The sequence below is a fragment of the Seriola aureovittata genome, chromosome 5, assembly GCF_021018895.1.
Source record: "Seriola aureovittata isolate HTS-2021-v1 ecotype China chromosome 5, ASM2101889v1, whole genome shotgun sequence".
Lineage (NCBI taxonomy): Eukaryota > Metazoa > Chordata > Actinopteri > Carangiformes > Carangidae > Seriola > Seriola aureovittata.
This window is the reverse complement of record NC_079368.1, coordinates 26,598,774-26,615,637: the sequence shown is the minus strand read 5'-3', so window position 1 is coordinate 26,615,637 and position 16,864 is coordinate 26,598,774. Positions and strand designations below refer to the sequence as shown.

Below are 16,864 nucleotides of genomic sequence, written 5' to 3'. Positions count from 1 at the left end.
TTTAAAAAGGTATGAAGCTCTGTTCACCAGACAGTTGTCAACCTTGTCTGGTGTGTGGTGCTGAGCAGGTAATCTATAGTGTCTTTTTTAGAGCTATTTATACTGAGAACAATTCACTGTTGCTGAGAACTATGCTGATGAGAGCGGGGAGACTGAACCGAGACAGGGAGCTAACACAACATAACTGGTTTGGGTAATAATTCTCTGTGGGAATAATTTTTGATTATACTGTAGCCATTTCATGTATGTTATTTGGTTAACTGTTCATCTGTATTTCCTGTATCTAGCCATTTCTGCCATTGAGACAGATATTCAATCACTTATACTCCTTCAAATTTTACTTTGTAACAAATCATTTCATTTTCTGCAGGCTTTTCTAAATGCATCTGCAATCCTTTTAAACGGAACTAAAAGAGAAGACAATATCACCTCGAGGGGTTGGCGTAAGGTTTTACAAACAAAGAAGAATAGTATACTTGAGCTCACAAGAGTACATTATTTTCCTTAAAAAGGAGTCTATATCGGAAGAACCTTCAAATCCTGTGCATAACCTGGGCTTGGTTTTCCCCAAACAGTGTTGCACAAAAATTCAACAACTAAAGATGTTCCCAGTAAAAAGATAAACACCCCAGGCAAAGAATCAAGTGGAAAAAGTCAAGGACATATCACAATCTTCATGACAAGAATTTTATTTTCTTTTTTTTTTTTTTTTATTACATTTTGCATTAAATTAAAGAGTTTTTTCTTTACAACATACATTAAGCTGTGAATCAGATGTTAAGGAAGTGGAGAGAGTAGGGCAAAAAACTTTGTGACGTCACAATATCTTACAAGCTTACAAAGTTCAAAAGGTTGAGAAGAGAGTCGATTTGCATCTAATAGCAGTGTATTATAACAAGGGTGAAAGACAAAAAGGCACACACCAAAGAACCTCACTGTCCACAGCAGCCTTTACAGTCAAACCCAATCCAGTCTTTAAAACTTTACTCCAACATCAAAATGCTTGATATTGCAGAATCTGAAATTCACCCACAGCAAAATTTACTCTTCTACACAGGATGTGGACGCTTAACCTTCTGACCCAGACAGATTTTCTTGTTCACACTCTGTGTAGAAGCGACGGTTCTCCAAGGCGAGAAGCTGATGCAACCAAACATTTCTAGACACAAGAAATATTAAGTTGTAGATCAGCATTATTGTAGGCTTGGGAAAGTTGCTGGCTCATGCACACCTGAATCCACTGGAGGGTTTAAATAGGGCCTTGTAGTGCCCAGTTACCAGTCTAAACTGCAGTGGTAATCTGGAAGTCTGAAGTAAACACAACCCTTCATACTAATCATGGGTCATTTGCACTTTGAAGATCATAGCCTTAACTAATCACTGCTATAACTGTCTCAGCTGACCCCAGACCATGTTTCTGAAGGGGCAACTTCCCTGTGGCTCCCACTTTGACCTAATGTATTACCCATGACCCCGTCATTTGCAACCAAACCCTGCGAACTTCTATGTACACATATGTTAGTCAGGTCATAGATCCTACACATCCTTTCTCACGCTAGCTGTGGATTGAGACATAGTTGGCTTTCCTCCGTTGAGAAACAGAAAATTGCTTGATATCAAGAAAACTTTTACCTATCTACACATATAACACTAAGGGAGTGCTCCGTTGATTTACGTGTTGGGGGGGGGTCAATAAAAATCCTTAAGTAAAGTAGGTGAAAGAAGAAAAAAAAAGGTCAGATTAGTCAAACTCTCCGCCATTCTTAAGGCCCTGATAATGAGAGTTAGTGAAGCAAAATAAAAACGTATCTCTAAATGTCCTCAAACTGTGTTTTCTCTTTTTTTTTAAAAAGGGGGTTAAATAAGGTACATTTTTTTAATATCACTGTTTTAAAATGTCAACTTTCTTCACAGGAACCAGCCTGTTTATGCAACTGCCTAACAAAGAAGTGTTATGATGCAAAGAAGAAGCCAACAACTGTGTTAGTACACTGGGTGCTTACGTGTAATCCCATTCTGTACGTTCGCTATGGTGTTGTCGTTGCATTATTATTGCAGTGCACCAGAAAGATACACGTACATTGGCCTTCTCAAGTAACAAATGTTAATTGTTCAGTTAATCAGTCAATTAACCATCACTCCAAACAAAGAGACAGCAGAAAAAAAAGTAAAAACAAATACCAGGACTTTTAAATTGTATAAAATAGAAAATCAAAAACACTCACAACGTCTTCATCAACACTGCCAGCACAACATAAAGGGTTGCTTTAAGCGCATTAATGGCACAATCAGAAATGAACCACAAAGATGAGTGTGTGTGTGTGTGTGTGTGTGTGTATTTGCATGTGTGTGTGTATTTGCATGTGCATGTGTTCATGTGTGTGAGAGAGTGAAAAGAGGAAAGAGACTCCTGCTTCCTCTCTTCCCTCTGGACGGTAAGTGTGTTATGTCTAGGGACCAGAATTACAACAATAACACCTACATTCTTTAATTGCATTTTTATCAAACCAGGGAAATATCATGATGTAAGAAAAATAAAAAATACTACAAGGAGACAAAGTTAACAGCTATGAAAGAAAACATTGTCACTACTTTAGGGTGTAAGGCACAAATTTACATGTGGAAAAAAGAAGCAGGCAATACAGATGTTTTTATAGTTTTTTTTTTTTTTTTTCGCCTGCTCATCTGTGTGACGCCGGTAGAAAAGACGATAACGTTCCAAGACAGAGGCGACGCTCCGTTCGCTTGCAGCGTCACTTACAGCTTCTTTTTGTATGTGTGTGTGTGTATGCAGATTCCCATACTGTTGCTGCAGCTGGTTTTTCTTATACTTGCAACATGCAACAGTGAGCTTTGATGGCACCGGTAAGCCAGCAACCAATCAGGACAAATGTTACCGACTCACACAAAACCACAGTGCTGATTGGGGGGGGGGGGGGGGGGGGGGGGGGGGGCTCATTGGAGGAGTGAAAGGGTGAGATTTAGGAAGTCTTTTTTTATGATTGGTCTAAAACAATGGAAAGTCTGGTCCATGAAGGTAAAAGTCCCTGTCTGGCACAGTTTAAATAAATATCTCCTCCTCTTCACATATATCTCAAGCTGCAGGCCCCTCTGAGCACTCAGTAAGACCTAGTGGACCTTCAGTCATCAAGAAAGTTCTACTGGCTCCAGTTTAATGACTTTAAATAAGTTTTTTTTCTCACACTTGATTAATTAATATTAAAAGATCTCTTCTCTGTCCTCTCTCTCTCTCCGAGCCTAGAAAGTCAGTCTTTTTTTTTTTTTTTTCAAAAGCACTTAATAAAAATAAATACAACGAGCTATTAGTATTAACAGTCATGTGTTATTCAGTAACCAGTACAGTAGAGGATTCTTCTGGCCCAGGCTTTCCCTCTAACCCAGGCAGGACTTGATTGCTGTAACACTGAGAGGCTTTTCACAGTTTCCGAAAGAACTCAGGCAGCCATCTGTCCACTCAGTCTGAGCTCAGTCTCTCTGAGTGCCTGCTCACTCAGATTCCCCAGTCCTCAAGGTACTGTACAACGATTACTCTCCAAACTCCCCGGGCTGTCTTTTTATGTGCTTTTACCAGCATGATAAAGTATCAAGTCAAGTCCCGGTGGCCAAAGACACCACAAACAAGAGAGCCACCGTCTTGGATGCTACAGAATGCCGTTGGATGAAATATTCAGGACAAGCATCATCTTCTTCTGTTTCAGTAGCACATGTTCCCATGTGGGCTTACAAAGGAACTGGGAGCCAGACAGAGCGTGAGCTCTATGACGGCAACAAATGACGACAACCATTTGTATAATATTTACATATTTATATAAAAAGAAAGTGTTTTTTAAAAAAAAACTGTGTTGCATTTTCCACTGTACACCAAAAACAAAAAACACTAAAAGGAGATGCAAGTTGTACAGTATTCCCTGTTTTTTTCTCTCTTTCAGAAAAACCTTTCACTACTGTCTGTTCACATTGGACTGACTGGCTAACAAGCTGACTATGTGCAGGAGTCACTGGACTTGACTTTTGTTGAGAGTGACACTACAGAGGGTTTGGGAGGGACATCAGGCTTGAGATGTTTGATGCCCGTTCGAGGCAGTGAACCATAGGAGCTCATTCCAGGCTGCCGTGACAGAGATATGCCCTGTGCTGTCATTTGTATCGAGTCCACCCTCTGAGGTGCAGGCGGTGGAGTCTCCACACGGTTGAAGCTGTGATGTCTTGCCAAATGGGAGGAGTTAGATGAGTTGGTGTTGTGCTTCTTGAGGGCAGAGGATCCGGATGCAGCGGATGCTGATCCTTTCCGGAGCCCGTAGACTGACGAGTGGACCTCCAGGCGTTTGCCCATCTGTGGGACAGCAGGAGGGATGGTGAGGGAGGCCTCCCGTTGGGGCACACGAGGCGGCAGCACCCCATCTGGATCCACCATGGTGAGGTTGTGACATGGGCTCTTCACTGTCTTGTACTCCAGGGTGGCCCCCTGGTCGTCCATGACAACGTGGCCCATGCTCAGGTCACTATGGTGCGGCTGCTCCACATATTCATGCTGGTAGGACTGGTGTTGCTGCAGATGAGGCTGGAGCTGGTGCTGATGCTGTGGCAGAGGCAGGACTACCACGCTGGGGATGTGCCCCGGTGATGCCCTCAGGGGCAGATCTGTAGAGATAACAGGGGAGCCCATAGGTGGCATGTCCTTGGTGCAGGCGTTGATGAGGTTCTGGTTCCTCTCCCACTCACGGCTTCCCCGGCTGGGCTTACGACGTGGCTGCATGGGGGTGGATTCAGGCGTTGGCAGAGCAGTGAGGTCCAGGTGGTGCTGGTCTGCTTTTATCAGCATCTTCCCATTTGGTGTCATTCTCCCATTGTGCATCAAAGGGGTGAGAATTGCCTCAGGGCGACCATCTTTGGCCTGTGTCTCAAACAGGCCCGTCAGCTTAGTCACGCTGTTCATGGATCCCCGGCGGGAGTGGAGGTGGTGGCTGTCCTTTTCCTTGCGGCCTGTCAGGTCCATGTCTCGCCGCCGGTGGTCACAGACACAGTAGACAATGATGCCAGAGAAGATGGCGCCCATGGCAAATGCTAGGATGACAGCTATGGCCAACAAGGTCACAGGAACCAGCTGGTCACGACCCTTCTGGTAGCTCTCACGGATCACACCTGCAGAGAAACGGTGAGATGACATTCAGACTGGCAGACTGAAAAAAGGGAAAGATGATACGGCTGCTGAGCTGTGGGGAAAGATGCTTATTATTAGACTAACTAAAAAATAGAAAATGATATTGAATTACAATAATTAAAAATATTTTGTGAGTAAAAAGATTAGAGGTTTAAATAATTTCATGAAAAACATGCAAATGAAGACGGGTTTATCCCATCATGAGGAACACCTATTCAGAACGGGCACAAATGGTAGCTTGAAGTAGCAACATTCAGTATTTCCCGAAAATCCAATCTTAGACTGAAAATGTGTTTTGGAGGGGTGATTATGATTCACATTTTAAATCCCAGATAAAACCCTCTGCTGAAATGAAAAAAGATATGAGAGCAGATAAAGGAGCCTGAAATACCCAAACCCTTTCTTCTCATCGATGCAAATGGGAGACTTTTCATAAAGCTTGGATCCAATCTCATGAATCACAGAGAATACATTAAAAAGCCTCTGATTAGGCGCTAAATCCAATGAGCTGTGTCATCAGTGTCTTATGAAAGCGCCACTTTCAAAGACTGGCAAAGACGCGCTGCAATACGGCCAAATAAAAGATAATTCAATAAAAGCAGCTATGAAGTATTCTCGCAGTGGGGAGGGTGGGAGCAGCAGGTTGTGCGTAATGAAATGGGGTTGCGATGATTTGCACACACGTACACATGACTGTGGAAACATGCACCTCCCACACAGACACACATAAACACTGATGATAGCCTCCAGCCTGTTGATGAATGTAGACATCTAATGCAACACTTTGTTCCTCGGGTTAAACACACCAGTCCACAGCAGAGAGATTTATAATGCGTTCACACATGACCTGTGGCCAACACAGATCAGTTACCACAGACAGAGGATTAGACAGGTGGGCTCTATCACGTAAAAAGCTCCCACAGTGCACTGCTGGTCTTGATAACATGACTCAGTCACACGTGCGTGCTGCGATCCTGGTAATATATTATTCACTGTACAGTATTTACACGTGAAAGACGTGAAGAAGTTCCTGTGGAGGTCAAAAAAAAAAAAAAATTAAAAAAAATGTGAAATGCAAAAAGAAATGAAAGCTTTCAGGCAGTCTGGATGATATCACTAAAGATAACAACAACCTGATCTTCATATGTATGAATGGATTTTAACTTCTCATAATCCGTTATGCCAGTGTACATCTAGTGCAGTGAATCAATGTCTAAAATAAGCACTGTGTGGGTGATATGATTTCTATAGCGATTTCAGAAATAAAATAAATTTTCAGTTACTAGGAATTTACATAAAAGCGGAGAAAATGGCAAAAAAAAAAAAAAAAGCTATGACTGTATTGTCTTGACTCCACCTCTTTAAACTTATTTCTATTGATTTGCATTTGAAACTGTAATTTTTTTTACTACCCTTTTATGGCTGCCTTGTCTGTATTTCTGGTTGTTTTGTAGATTTCCACAAAAAGTAGAAATGTATTTTGAAAAGTTAAACACAGCACTGTATTAAATATTTAAAATTGAAACAGGATATGAGCTGCGAACATCAAAGTTTAACACAACACAGTAATCAAAACAATTTTCAGCAAGCAGATCGATGCAATTTTCTCTTTTCACACTTTGCTGTTTCCACAAATCACTTCACGCTCTTCTTGCAAATTATCATTTAAGTGTTCCGATTTGCTCTGTAATTTTCCAAAAGAAGATGCCGAAAAATGAAGCGTTAGTTGCAATAATTCTGTAAAATCCTGAAGGGGCTTCGTAATCGTGTTTAGGCTTTTGAGCTCGGCTGTGTCACCGAGGACGCACTCTGAGGATATCTTCTTTCTCCGTCTCCTAAGCGAGACATAACACAGACAAAGAAACAGCATGGTAATCTGTTCTCATGGAACCGAAATCCAGACTCTCTTCAGCTAACATCCATAATCCTCGCTAGCTGCAGTCATACTTCATTAGTCCAAAAACACGACTTAAAACTCATTTTCCCAGCTGGAATAAAGCACGGAGCAATACCTCAGTCACCGCATCAACTTTAGAGCTCAACTAGGATAAAAAAAAAAAAAAAGAATGGTTACTTTTGCTCTGATCGTTGCTCATTCACAGTAAAAACAACACTTCACTTTCCTCTTTTATAGAGTGCTGACAACATGCAGCTCAGCCATACCTCATTAAGTGTTAAACAAAAGGTTTAAAAACTTCTTTTCTGGCCAAAATCATTTCTTATCATCAGGGACGTGCCCGGCTGTGTAGATAGTGTGAGACGTGACGAGTGTTATCTGCAGAGAGGCATTAGGGTTTGACAAGTGTTATGCTGCTCGTGTGACCAAATGGCTCGCCTGTCTGATGAAACCATCTGCTTTCCATCTCATACAGTAACATCTGAGAACGAGAGAGATACTTTTCCTCGCTGCTATCTTTCACTTTGTTGACTTTCTTCTGTCCTCACTTAGATCTTTTTTCTTTTCTCTCCCCCCACTTTCTGCTACTTCTCTCCTTTATAGAAACAATGAATCACTTTCCTGACTTTCTTCTTGTTTCAGGGTGTTTTCTTTCACACTGCTTGTCTTCCATATGGTAAGTGCTCTATTCAGTGGAAACTATAAGGCTGTAATTATAAACCTCATGCGCTTTGAGAATTATCATCCTTTGGCAGAAATGACAATGAGAGCTGCTGGGTTAAACGTTTCTGCCAACAGTGAAGAAAAGGAAGAATTCAGCTTCACTTGAGGTGAGGAGACCCTGAAAATCTCAAAAAATCATTTGCGCAAGAAAATGAAAGTGCAGGCATAAACAAATACTTTGGAAAATCTCTCTTTTATCCATAATCCATGTTAAATGTAAATACTTTCATCCATCTCTGTCTAGAGTGCTTACTTCCAGTCAAAACTGTTATGAATTTTCATGACAGTCAATTTATTGCTGCTAAAGGTTAACTTATTTCGACCGGGGCTTTGGGGTTCACATTGAATAACAAAGCCGGAGGGCAGCAGAGCCAAGCCGGTTGTCCGTTCCGGTGAAGGAGGCGAACTCTGGAGCTGGAACTTTGTCTTCTATTTCAGGTGTGGGAACCGGGGTTAAAGCCCTATTTAACCTGCGCTGTCTTTTTTAAAAAGATGATCCTCTCATTCTTTTCCTCACTCTTTCTTCCCTTCCATCCATCTCTCATGTCTCTCGCACTCACAATCACTTCCAGAGGGTACTTCGCCCAAGGCCTTGAGTAAAAACACAAAAGAAAGAAAAAGAGGAAACTTTGAAGACTTCCATCTTTCATGTGAGGAATTGTTTCTCATCCTAACATCAAAGAGAATGAGAGCGGCCACAGAGGACACCTTTAGCTGTCTCTGTCGAATCACAGGGCTTCAGGGTTTTCAATCAAGGTGGCTGTACGGCTCATTTTTTTTAGAGACCCGTTTGTGATCTTGGCAAAACTTTTGAAAACTTTCCCAACGTGACCTTGAAAAGTATCGAAGTGTTGCTAAAAACTCACAGATTTTCTGCTTTGGTCTCATCTCGTTGGCTGTTCTGACTGTACAGTGACTTATAATCTTCTGGTTTCAACTCTGGCCTCGCCCCCACAATGCATCGCAAGGCATCCTGCATTTCGACACTTCTCTCAGTGGTTGAATTGATTAGAATTTCACACCGCCCCGGGCCTCAACATTCAGATATTAAACACGTATCTCAGATACTCAGATATTCCTCACTGTCAAAACAGCCTGGGTCGGCAACACTTGTAAATCAGAAACGTTGTAATCTTCTGTGACTGGAACTTGTGAATGCTCTCTCTCTCTGTCTCGCTCTCTCTCTCTGTCTGACACACATAGACACTCTCACACTCACTTCTTCAGAGGCACCAGCTGAGTTAAGCCCACAGAGCTCGTCTTTGTGTTGGTGTTGGGAAAACTTCAAAGGCAGTTTAACATCACAGAGGGGTTACGGAGAGGGCCCTAACCTCTGACTACAGGCCGCTACACACAGACGTCTGCAAAATGATAAAAATCTTAATCAGACTTCACTGCGCTCATGGACTTGCCACTTGTTGAAAGAAAGAAAAGTGGACCTTGACAACTAAAGAACTATCGGAGCAGAAGAAAAGATGAAGAGGAGGAGCAGAAAATGTTTACTCTGCCTTCACTGCACTGAGAGCTTTAGAAACTTCTTATTTGCTTCCAGGGACTTGCTTGATGTCATCTATTAAAAAGGACATTGCTGTTTAGATGATGACAGCAATTCATTAAGTTCTATTGAATCCACCAGTTAAGATATTATCCCATTTAGTCTTGTCTATGTTTGCGTTCGAGAGGCTCTTAATGGTGTTATTCAATATTAAAGCATCAGACAATCCTTAGTCGGTGCGCTGCATGGTAATGAGCCAGTTAAGGTATAATTAAACCTCTAATTATATCATTCGGCACCTCAGGTATTAACACCAATGTACTACCTTATCCACGTCCCTGCATACAAACTGTAGTATTTAATACTCACAGGAAATCAGGCTAAATTAAACATCCCAGGGAACATTTTTCATCAGCTGTTTGATGCCTTAAATTGACACTATTACTGTTTGTATTCATGGGCAGTAGACTTCTTAGAAGACACTGCCCAGCATGAATAGCTCAGCTAAAATAAGTAATCCAATTATTTCTGTATTTTACCGCTTTCATGTGTTGGCATATTGAAGACAGCAGCTTTCTGGCAGAGCAGGTTTGCCACATGTATTATAATCATAAATCCTAAAACTTATAAAAATGTCGATTTTTCTGTGGAGAAAAACTCCTTTTTTTTAATATAATCTCGAATCCTGTTCAATACTGATGAGGTCACTGTTATACGGATGGAAACCCACTACATACATTTGTATCACATCTTGCTTTGACTGCTGAAAATATGTGGTGAGCTCCTGACCTCTATGCGTCACTGAAGTGCTATGTGTACGCTGATGTGCGCGCCGTAATTCATCCAGTTATAAGTGCAGGCCTTGATAATCATTTAGAAATGTATTCATACAGAACAGTCCCTACTTGAGGCCACCAAAGAGTAAAGACCCAGTTCGTATCTACTTGATGAGTGGCTCACTCATGGACTTTGTGAACGTGATCCTTTCAATTCAGTTCAAAGGAGAGTAGTGACAGCTGCATGTGGTTTAGACAAGTTTCAGAAGCACCAAAGGATGAGCTGCTGTTATGTGAGATTCAGTCTCACATGGCCAAAAAGACAAAGCAAAGCTTTCGTATGAGCCAGCAATGGTGAGATGTCTTAGTGAAAGGCATAACCAAAACAAAAAAATGGAAAAGTAAGCAGCAAATGTGTTTGGAAAACAAAAGCGGTCTGAGAGAACAATACACTAATCAGTGGAGGAAATTATGGCCTATGGCTTGACGTCAGTCACGGAAGTGCGCAATGCCGGGAAACAGTCCACTGTTTCTATTATGATTCACAATGAGCTGCAAATAATTCATCAGACTCACAAAGGCTTGGTGTAATCTTTGGCCGGCAAGAAGTAGTAAACCAAAATCCTGTGGCTAATACAATAGTGAAGGTGTTTGAATGACAAGAATATGAGTTGTAGGATCATTTGGTTACAAAAACTTCTCCGAATTTTTTTTTCTTTGCTACAGTTCAGTCAGGACTTATGGAACTAGTAACATTGAATTTCCCAATGTGCTCGACCTCACAGTTCTGCTGAAAAAACCACCAGCAGCAAATACATCATCATCTGACAAGAGTTCATGTTAAACTAAAGCCTCTATTACCTCAAATCTTGTCGGCTCACCTCCAGGGGAGGGCAATTTGAGAGGAGATGTCTCTCAATAATAGTCAGACAACCAAGAAATCCCTCCTCTATCTGGCTCACTAGTGGTAGAGGAACCATAGCTGATAGGAAATGTGTGACAATTAGACACTGACCACATTTAAGAGTAACTGATACTTAATGCTCCCCAGCTCCTTGTCAGTAGTTGTTGTTTTGTTAGCAAAACTAATATGGGATAAATCAGTGGTTAAACACATTCTCCAAAACTGTACAAGCTGATTTTTTTTGTTTTTGTTGTTTTTAACAGTACAAGCATAACTGTGTTTGCAAATTTGCCAGAAAAGCTAAGATCAAAGCCACAATTCTGTTCTTCTGGGCGCATGGAGCTGGACGGACCAAAAGCAATGGAGGTTGAATTCATTAAAATTTAAAACCAGAATTTGACTGTAAACAAAAATGCTATTTTTTCTGCTAGTATTGCACATATTTGACAGTTCTCTCCCCCCATAACTACATGTACAATTGAAGATTGACATTACATTGCCCAGTAACAATGGTGAAATGTTCCTTCAACAGCCTTCCAGAAAGTGAAATGCTCAGGCTATCAAGACTTTTTGGCATGAAAAAAACAAGAAAAAAGAATAGTGCTGCACTCCAGTGTGAGCGGGGTCATACCCTTGCTCTATCATACCCGTCTCACCTTGGCACACAGGTGTCAGAGAACTGCCTGCAGCTGAAAATAACTCCTGCAGAGCAGCTGTCAGACAAGTTGGTAATACAGTGAAATCTCGACATGGAGGGAAATCATTTCTTTCAATAAATTACAGTAGCTCTTGTTCAGTGGTGAAGAAATATCATCAAAATGCCACAATGTTGTTTTGGAAACACGATGTTGGCAAAAAAAAAAAAAAAAAAAAAAAATGTGTCTCTTCAGATGAAATCTGCAAATCACGTTTGTAGTTATCAAGCTGAAAATTGACACTTGTGAATACTGATTTTGTGAATCATAATGAGCATGACAAGAGAAAATATCTCACCAGACAACCTTGCCTCTTGGAAATTATGTTTATATTGTTCTAATTTGCTCTACCAATTACATTGGTGGTAAGGGGCGTAATTGTCGCCTGGGATTATGTGTATAAGTGATGTGATCTTTCTAGCGTGAAAAGTGCAACATATATGTGTACACTCAGATGCCAGTTTATTGGCCACACCTAGCTAACACTGATGCCGTCTAACACAACAGTCCTGCAATAAATCCTCCTTCATGAAGGTTGTAATGTTCAGTTTGTGCTGAAACTGTTTCAGAGAGGTTTTGATTCAATTATAATTTTGAAGGCTGTCATTTGAACTTGAACAGTCTTTCTATTATTCGGCCTGCTGTTACCAAAATCAATGGGGGTGGACAAACACCTCAGCATAACGTGGCCTGTCTCATGCTCTAGTGTTGACTTTTTCAGTATCTAACCAAAACTAAGTGTTTCGAGTACCTTAACAAAACCCTTAAAAACCATGTTAATCATGCTCTTGCTACTATGGGCAGATTCTGTAAGAAAACAAATGAAACATCTTGTCAGGGAACGTTTTGCTGATATGTACATTACCAAACTTTAGCAATTTGCCAGTGACATTAATTACAATCTCATTATGTTGATAAAAACGTAATCTGGGCGGCAGTAGATTTCCTTCAAAATGAATTTGCTGTTAGTAGTATATGTAAGTAATTTCTAGGAGACAGGGTTTCACCAGATGCACTTGTAGGTTTTTGATATTCAGCACAACAGTATTAGTTGAGTTAGCTGGGTAAACATAAAATACAGGACGCAGACTGTTTGGGGAAAAAACCAATGTGAAAACGAATGACTGAGAGGGATAGAGAGAAACACTGCTGTTGACTTTGTTCAGCTACAATAGCTCACTATATCTTACATCCTCTCTTATTCCCCTTTCTTCCATCACATTTGCTCAGTCAGTTTGTATACCTTCTACCTTTTAACTCTCTCCCTTATAACCTTCACTGCTGTATTATGGTCTTCTGTTTAATAAATCTTTATCATGTGCATTCCTTCTCTCTCTCGCCTTCTCCTCTCCTTCATTTCCCATGTATCTTCCCTTGTTGTCTCTCTCCATCCCTCTTTCCTTCCACTTCATCCTTTGCCTTCCCCCCCTGGATAGCTGTTGTAATGAACCCATAAATTGGAGCAACACAGCGGAGGCTACAGGTCGGAGGTTGGGGGAGGATGGATGTAAGGTGGGACAGGGGGAGGGGGAGATTTGAGTCTGACAGAGGGAGAAAGAGGAGAGAGAGCGAAAAAAGGGGGAGCAGGGCAAGGATTCATTCTTGCAGACAAGGGAAGAGATATGACTCCAGTTGGAGAAGAGACAGACTACAAGGGGAGAGACAGGAGGAGGAGGAGGTGCAGAGATGGAGGAGGAAAAGAGACGGAGAGAGGCAGGGGGGAGGGGGCATTGGGGGAGGACGAGGCTCCATAAATTGGTTCAGGAATTAATTTGCACTAGGTAAGGTATAGCCTTGGAACATGCCATCCCAGTCAGATGAGAGGTCCTGTGGAAGGGAGACTGATCACAATGGCAGCATATGGTGGAAAGTGGCAGGGTTGCTGGTTTCGGGGGCGGGTCGAGCAATGGGAGGCAAAGGGAGAGGTTTATGGTGGAGAGACAGGAGTGGAAGAAAATATAGCAGAGACAGATGAGGTCCAGACAGACAGACAGACACACAGACAAACACCAAGCTCAAATGTACTGTGAAACACAAGCGGCCACCTGGCAACTGCGATGGCCCCACTGGAATGCCGGATAATGATGCTGTTGGGTGCTAAATATCATCAGTGTGTGAACACTCGTCACTTTGCAGCATTTCTAATTACTCTGGTGGTGTTGAGCTAATACATATTGGCAGCACTGTAATATTCATTAGCAGATAAGATTCCACAATGTCTTAACTGCAAATGGAAAAGTTGGGGAGTAATTGTAATTTCTTTTAAATCACGAACAAGCTTGCAAACGACTTTGGATATGAGCTAATACATTGTCACTCAAGCATAAACTTTTTTTTTTTTACTTAATTTGAGAGATTGATGGTGATGGTATAGTCGAATGTTTATCCCTTATGTCTTCCTTAAAATGGGCTGCATGAATCTATCTCTGTGGCATTAAAATGCAGATAAAATGACTCATTTACATAACTCCGTAATCATTTCTCATAGCCTATATTGATTCCATTTTCACTTTCAACATATGCAGTTTGCAAAAGTTTTCACAGTACAGTTGACACCTGAAGCCAGTAATACTTTGGGCGACAGGAAGGAAGAGGAGGCAGGATGGGTGGAGCAGGAAATGAATGCTGTTGACTGTGGTGCTCAATTTGCCATGCTGAAAAGCATTAAGCTGCATGGAGGCAAAACTGTGCTTAATACCATCAAAGCAATCAAGGCAGGAAAAAGGCAAATATATAAATAGCAAAAAAAAAAAAAAAAAAAAAAAAGGCATAATCTCACACCAAGCCATGCAAAATATCAAGAACTGCTCACAAGAAACCAACACAAGAAAATCAAAGAAATCTCATCAGAGCTGACTTTCAGAGAAAAGGAAAAACAAAAGACTTTAGAGCTGAAATTGAAATAGAACTGATAAATACTGAAACAAGCTGCAAAGGTGTCTTATAAAAATGATAATAATAACAATAACAGTAATGATAATACAGAAAAAACAGCAGGAAGCATTGTTTTGAAATGTGAAGCCCTGTTGCCGTTACCTGAGCATGAACACCCCCCCCCCAATAAAAAAAATATAAGAAAAAGGAGCTTTTATGATTGCAAGACGGCTTTCAGCTTTTGTTGTATAGCATTCCTCACCTTTCCTCGTGAGGCTTGAGTAACGTTAAAGCTGCTCAGGTAAAGGCAACAAGGGGAGCGACAGCATGTTGTGATGCTGGCTGTAGGCATGCTGTCTGAAGTCTCTGCCACCATTGTGCTTGGATCTACCCACTGGTGCCTTACTGCTTCCAGCTGACATGTCGCAGTCACTGCTGTGCCTCGGTTTATTCCATAGACAGTAGACGGTGAAATGTGTGCAGTGGCAGACTAAAGCAACGCAATGTCTTATTTTTCATCTTTGTAATTATGAGAGACGGTGTGTTTTTAGTACGTCACAGTTTGTGCCTTTCATGTTTTAACATAAGATTTGAGTATCTGACAATATAGAAATATATACATGTTGATCTCACCTGTCAACACATCACTGTTCTGTAGGTATTTCCAAAACCTTCAAAGACTCTTTCAACCATGTGGATGATATTTTTGCACAATAATCTATTTATTAAGTCGCAGCTGTACTTCCTAAAGCAGCCAAGTAGTGCAAACTGAGAAAGGTGATGTGTTGACATTTTCGGCAGCCAGGTTTTGATGAAGAAAAAGAAAACTTTTTTTTTTTTTGGTTACAAAGGACAATGTTTTTTACATTCAGGTGGTTCGAAGTTGAAGGGAGTCTCTGGGGATTTTGGAAATACACTCAGAACAATGGTAAGTGGTGTCAATTGACCTTCTGGCTTTGTCAAAATCTTTTAATATTTTTCACAAAATTGGATTCTTAGCACTGAAATTCAAATGTATTGTTAATACATGACAGGTACACACTGAGGTAGTTTTTGCATGAAAAGAGACACTGTAGGACAACAAAATAATGACAAAATCTCTTATTTAGTTCATTAGCTGCTCTTTTCTTTCTTGAAATAGTTTGTCAAAAGAAGGTTGCTAGGCCTCATGATGAATCACCATTATTAATAATCGAAATCTCCTTTGATGCTGCCTCTAATAGCACAAACTACTGTATGTAATACTGCCGGGATGTGTTGCATGTTGTGTTAATGGGATCTGTAATAGGTATAGCTGTATGATTAAGGGACAGAACATGGATCAGCAGCACTGCAGTGACCCCCCCCCCCCCCACCCAATGTGTGTCCTCCCTCTCGTCTCTTTCCCTTCCCTCCTTCTTTCTGTCTCATTTATCCGGCGAGCTGTCCTTGAGCCGCTGCAGCATTAGGCAGGTTGTTAACACAGGAGAAAAGGGCGTTCAATGTCATGTCACTGTGTCGCAAAGCATGACAGAGCCAGGGGCCCGGGCCATCTTCCCGAGGAAATAAATACATCGCCATCTTCCTTTTCAGAGTGTAATGGTCTGGATATTACATCTCCTGTGGGACATTACAGTCCACGGATAATAAATCCATCCTACTGAGTGTGCGTATAAGTGTTTGTGTGTGTGTGTGTGAACAGAGTGTGTATGCGCATCTGTCTGCATATGTATGTAACGTGTGGGTGTGTTTGCGTACATTTCAGTGGGGAGTGTACGTGCGCAGTTTGAGGCAATTTGTCCCCTGGAGAGAAAGTGATCCAGTATCTCTACACCTTGTCAGCTGGAAGCAGCCAGGCAGCCGTAAATCTCAATTACGCAAACCCCTCCCTTTCCTTTCCTCCCTCCCCTCCCCACCTCCCTTGCCACAGGTGACAATGGACCAAATTGACTGCTCACTGTTGCGTTCCAAGGCTTACCATTGGCTTCGGGCTGAGTCTGAGAGGGCACGGCCACGTAGGGGTCCTCCCCTTTGTCTGAGCTCATGGGGGGGTCCTTCCGCTCCACCATGCGGCCCCGCCCCAGGGGGCCCTCGGCAGCCTCGGGTAGGGCCGAGGTGGGGAGTGAGAGGGTGTGGTGATGGTGGTGGTGATGGTGGCCTGCCGGACACAACACAGGTTAACCGACGCTCGGGGCAGACACGGACAGGCTTTCAGTGCATGTGAGCACAGGCCAGCAGGGGTGCACACAAACGCACACACACATATACAAATCTATTCCTCCTTTGAAGCACAGATGCACTCACACACACACACACACACACACACACACACACACACA

At 41.8% G+C, this 16,864-nt stretch overlaps 1 protein-coding gene across 4 annotated transcripts in view; it reads right to left on the bottom strand.

Moving 5' to 3' along the window:
• Window positions 1-673: 673 nt before the first annotated feature.
• sema6a (sema domain, transmembrane domain (TM), and cytoplasmic domain, (semaphorin) 6A) overlaps window positions 674-16,864 on the bottom strand; it is a 115,133-nt gene continuing 98,942 nt past the window's right edge. For 3 of the 4 annotated variants that reach the window (XM_056375591.1, XM_056375590.1, XM_056375592.1), the window contains 2 exons: window positions 16,504-16,683; window positions 674-5,163 (listed from right to left, as the gene is read on the bottom strand). In XM_056375591.1, coding sequence (XP_056231566.1) covers window positions 4,004-5,163; window positions 16,504-16,683 — 1,340 coding nt within the window. In that variant the 3' untranslated portion in view covers window positions 674-4,003. The remainder of the gene's footprint in view (window positions 5,164-16,503; window positions 16,684-16,864) is intronic. The other variant, XM_056375593.1, reaches the window with a different exon arrangement.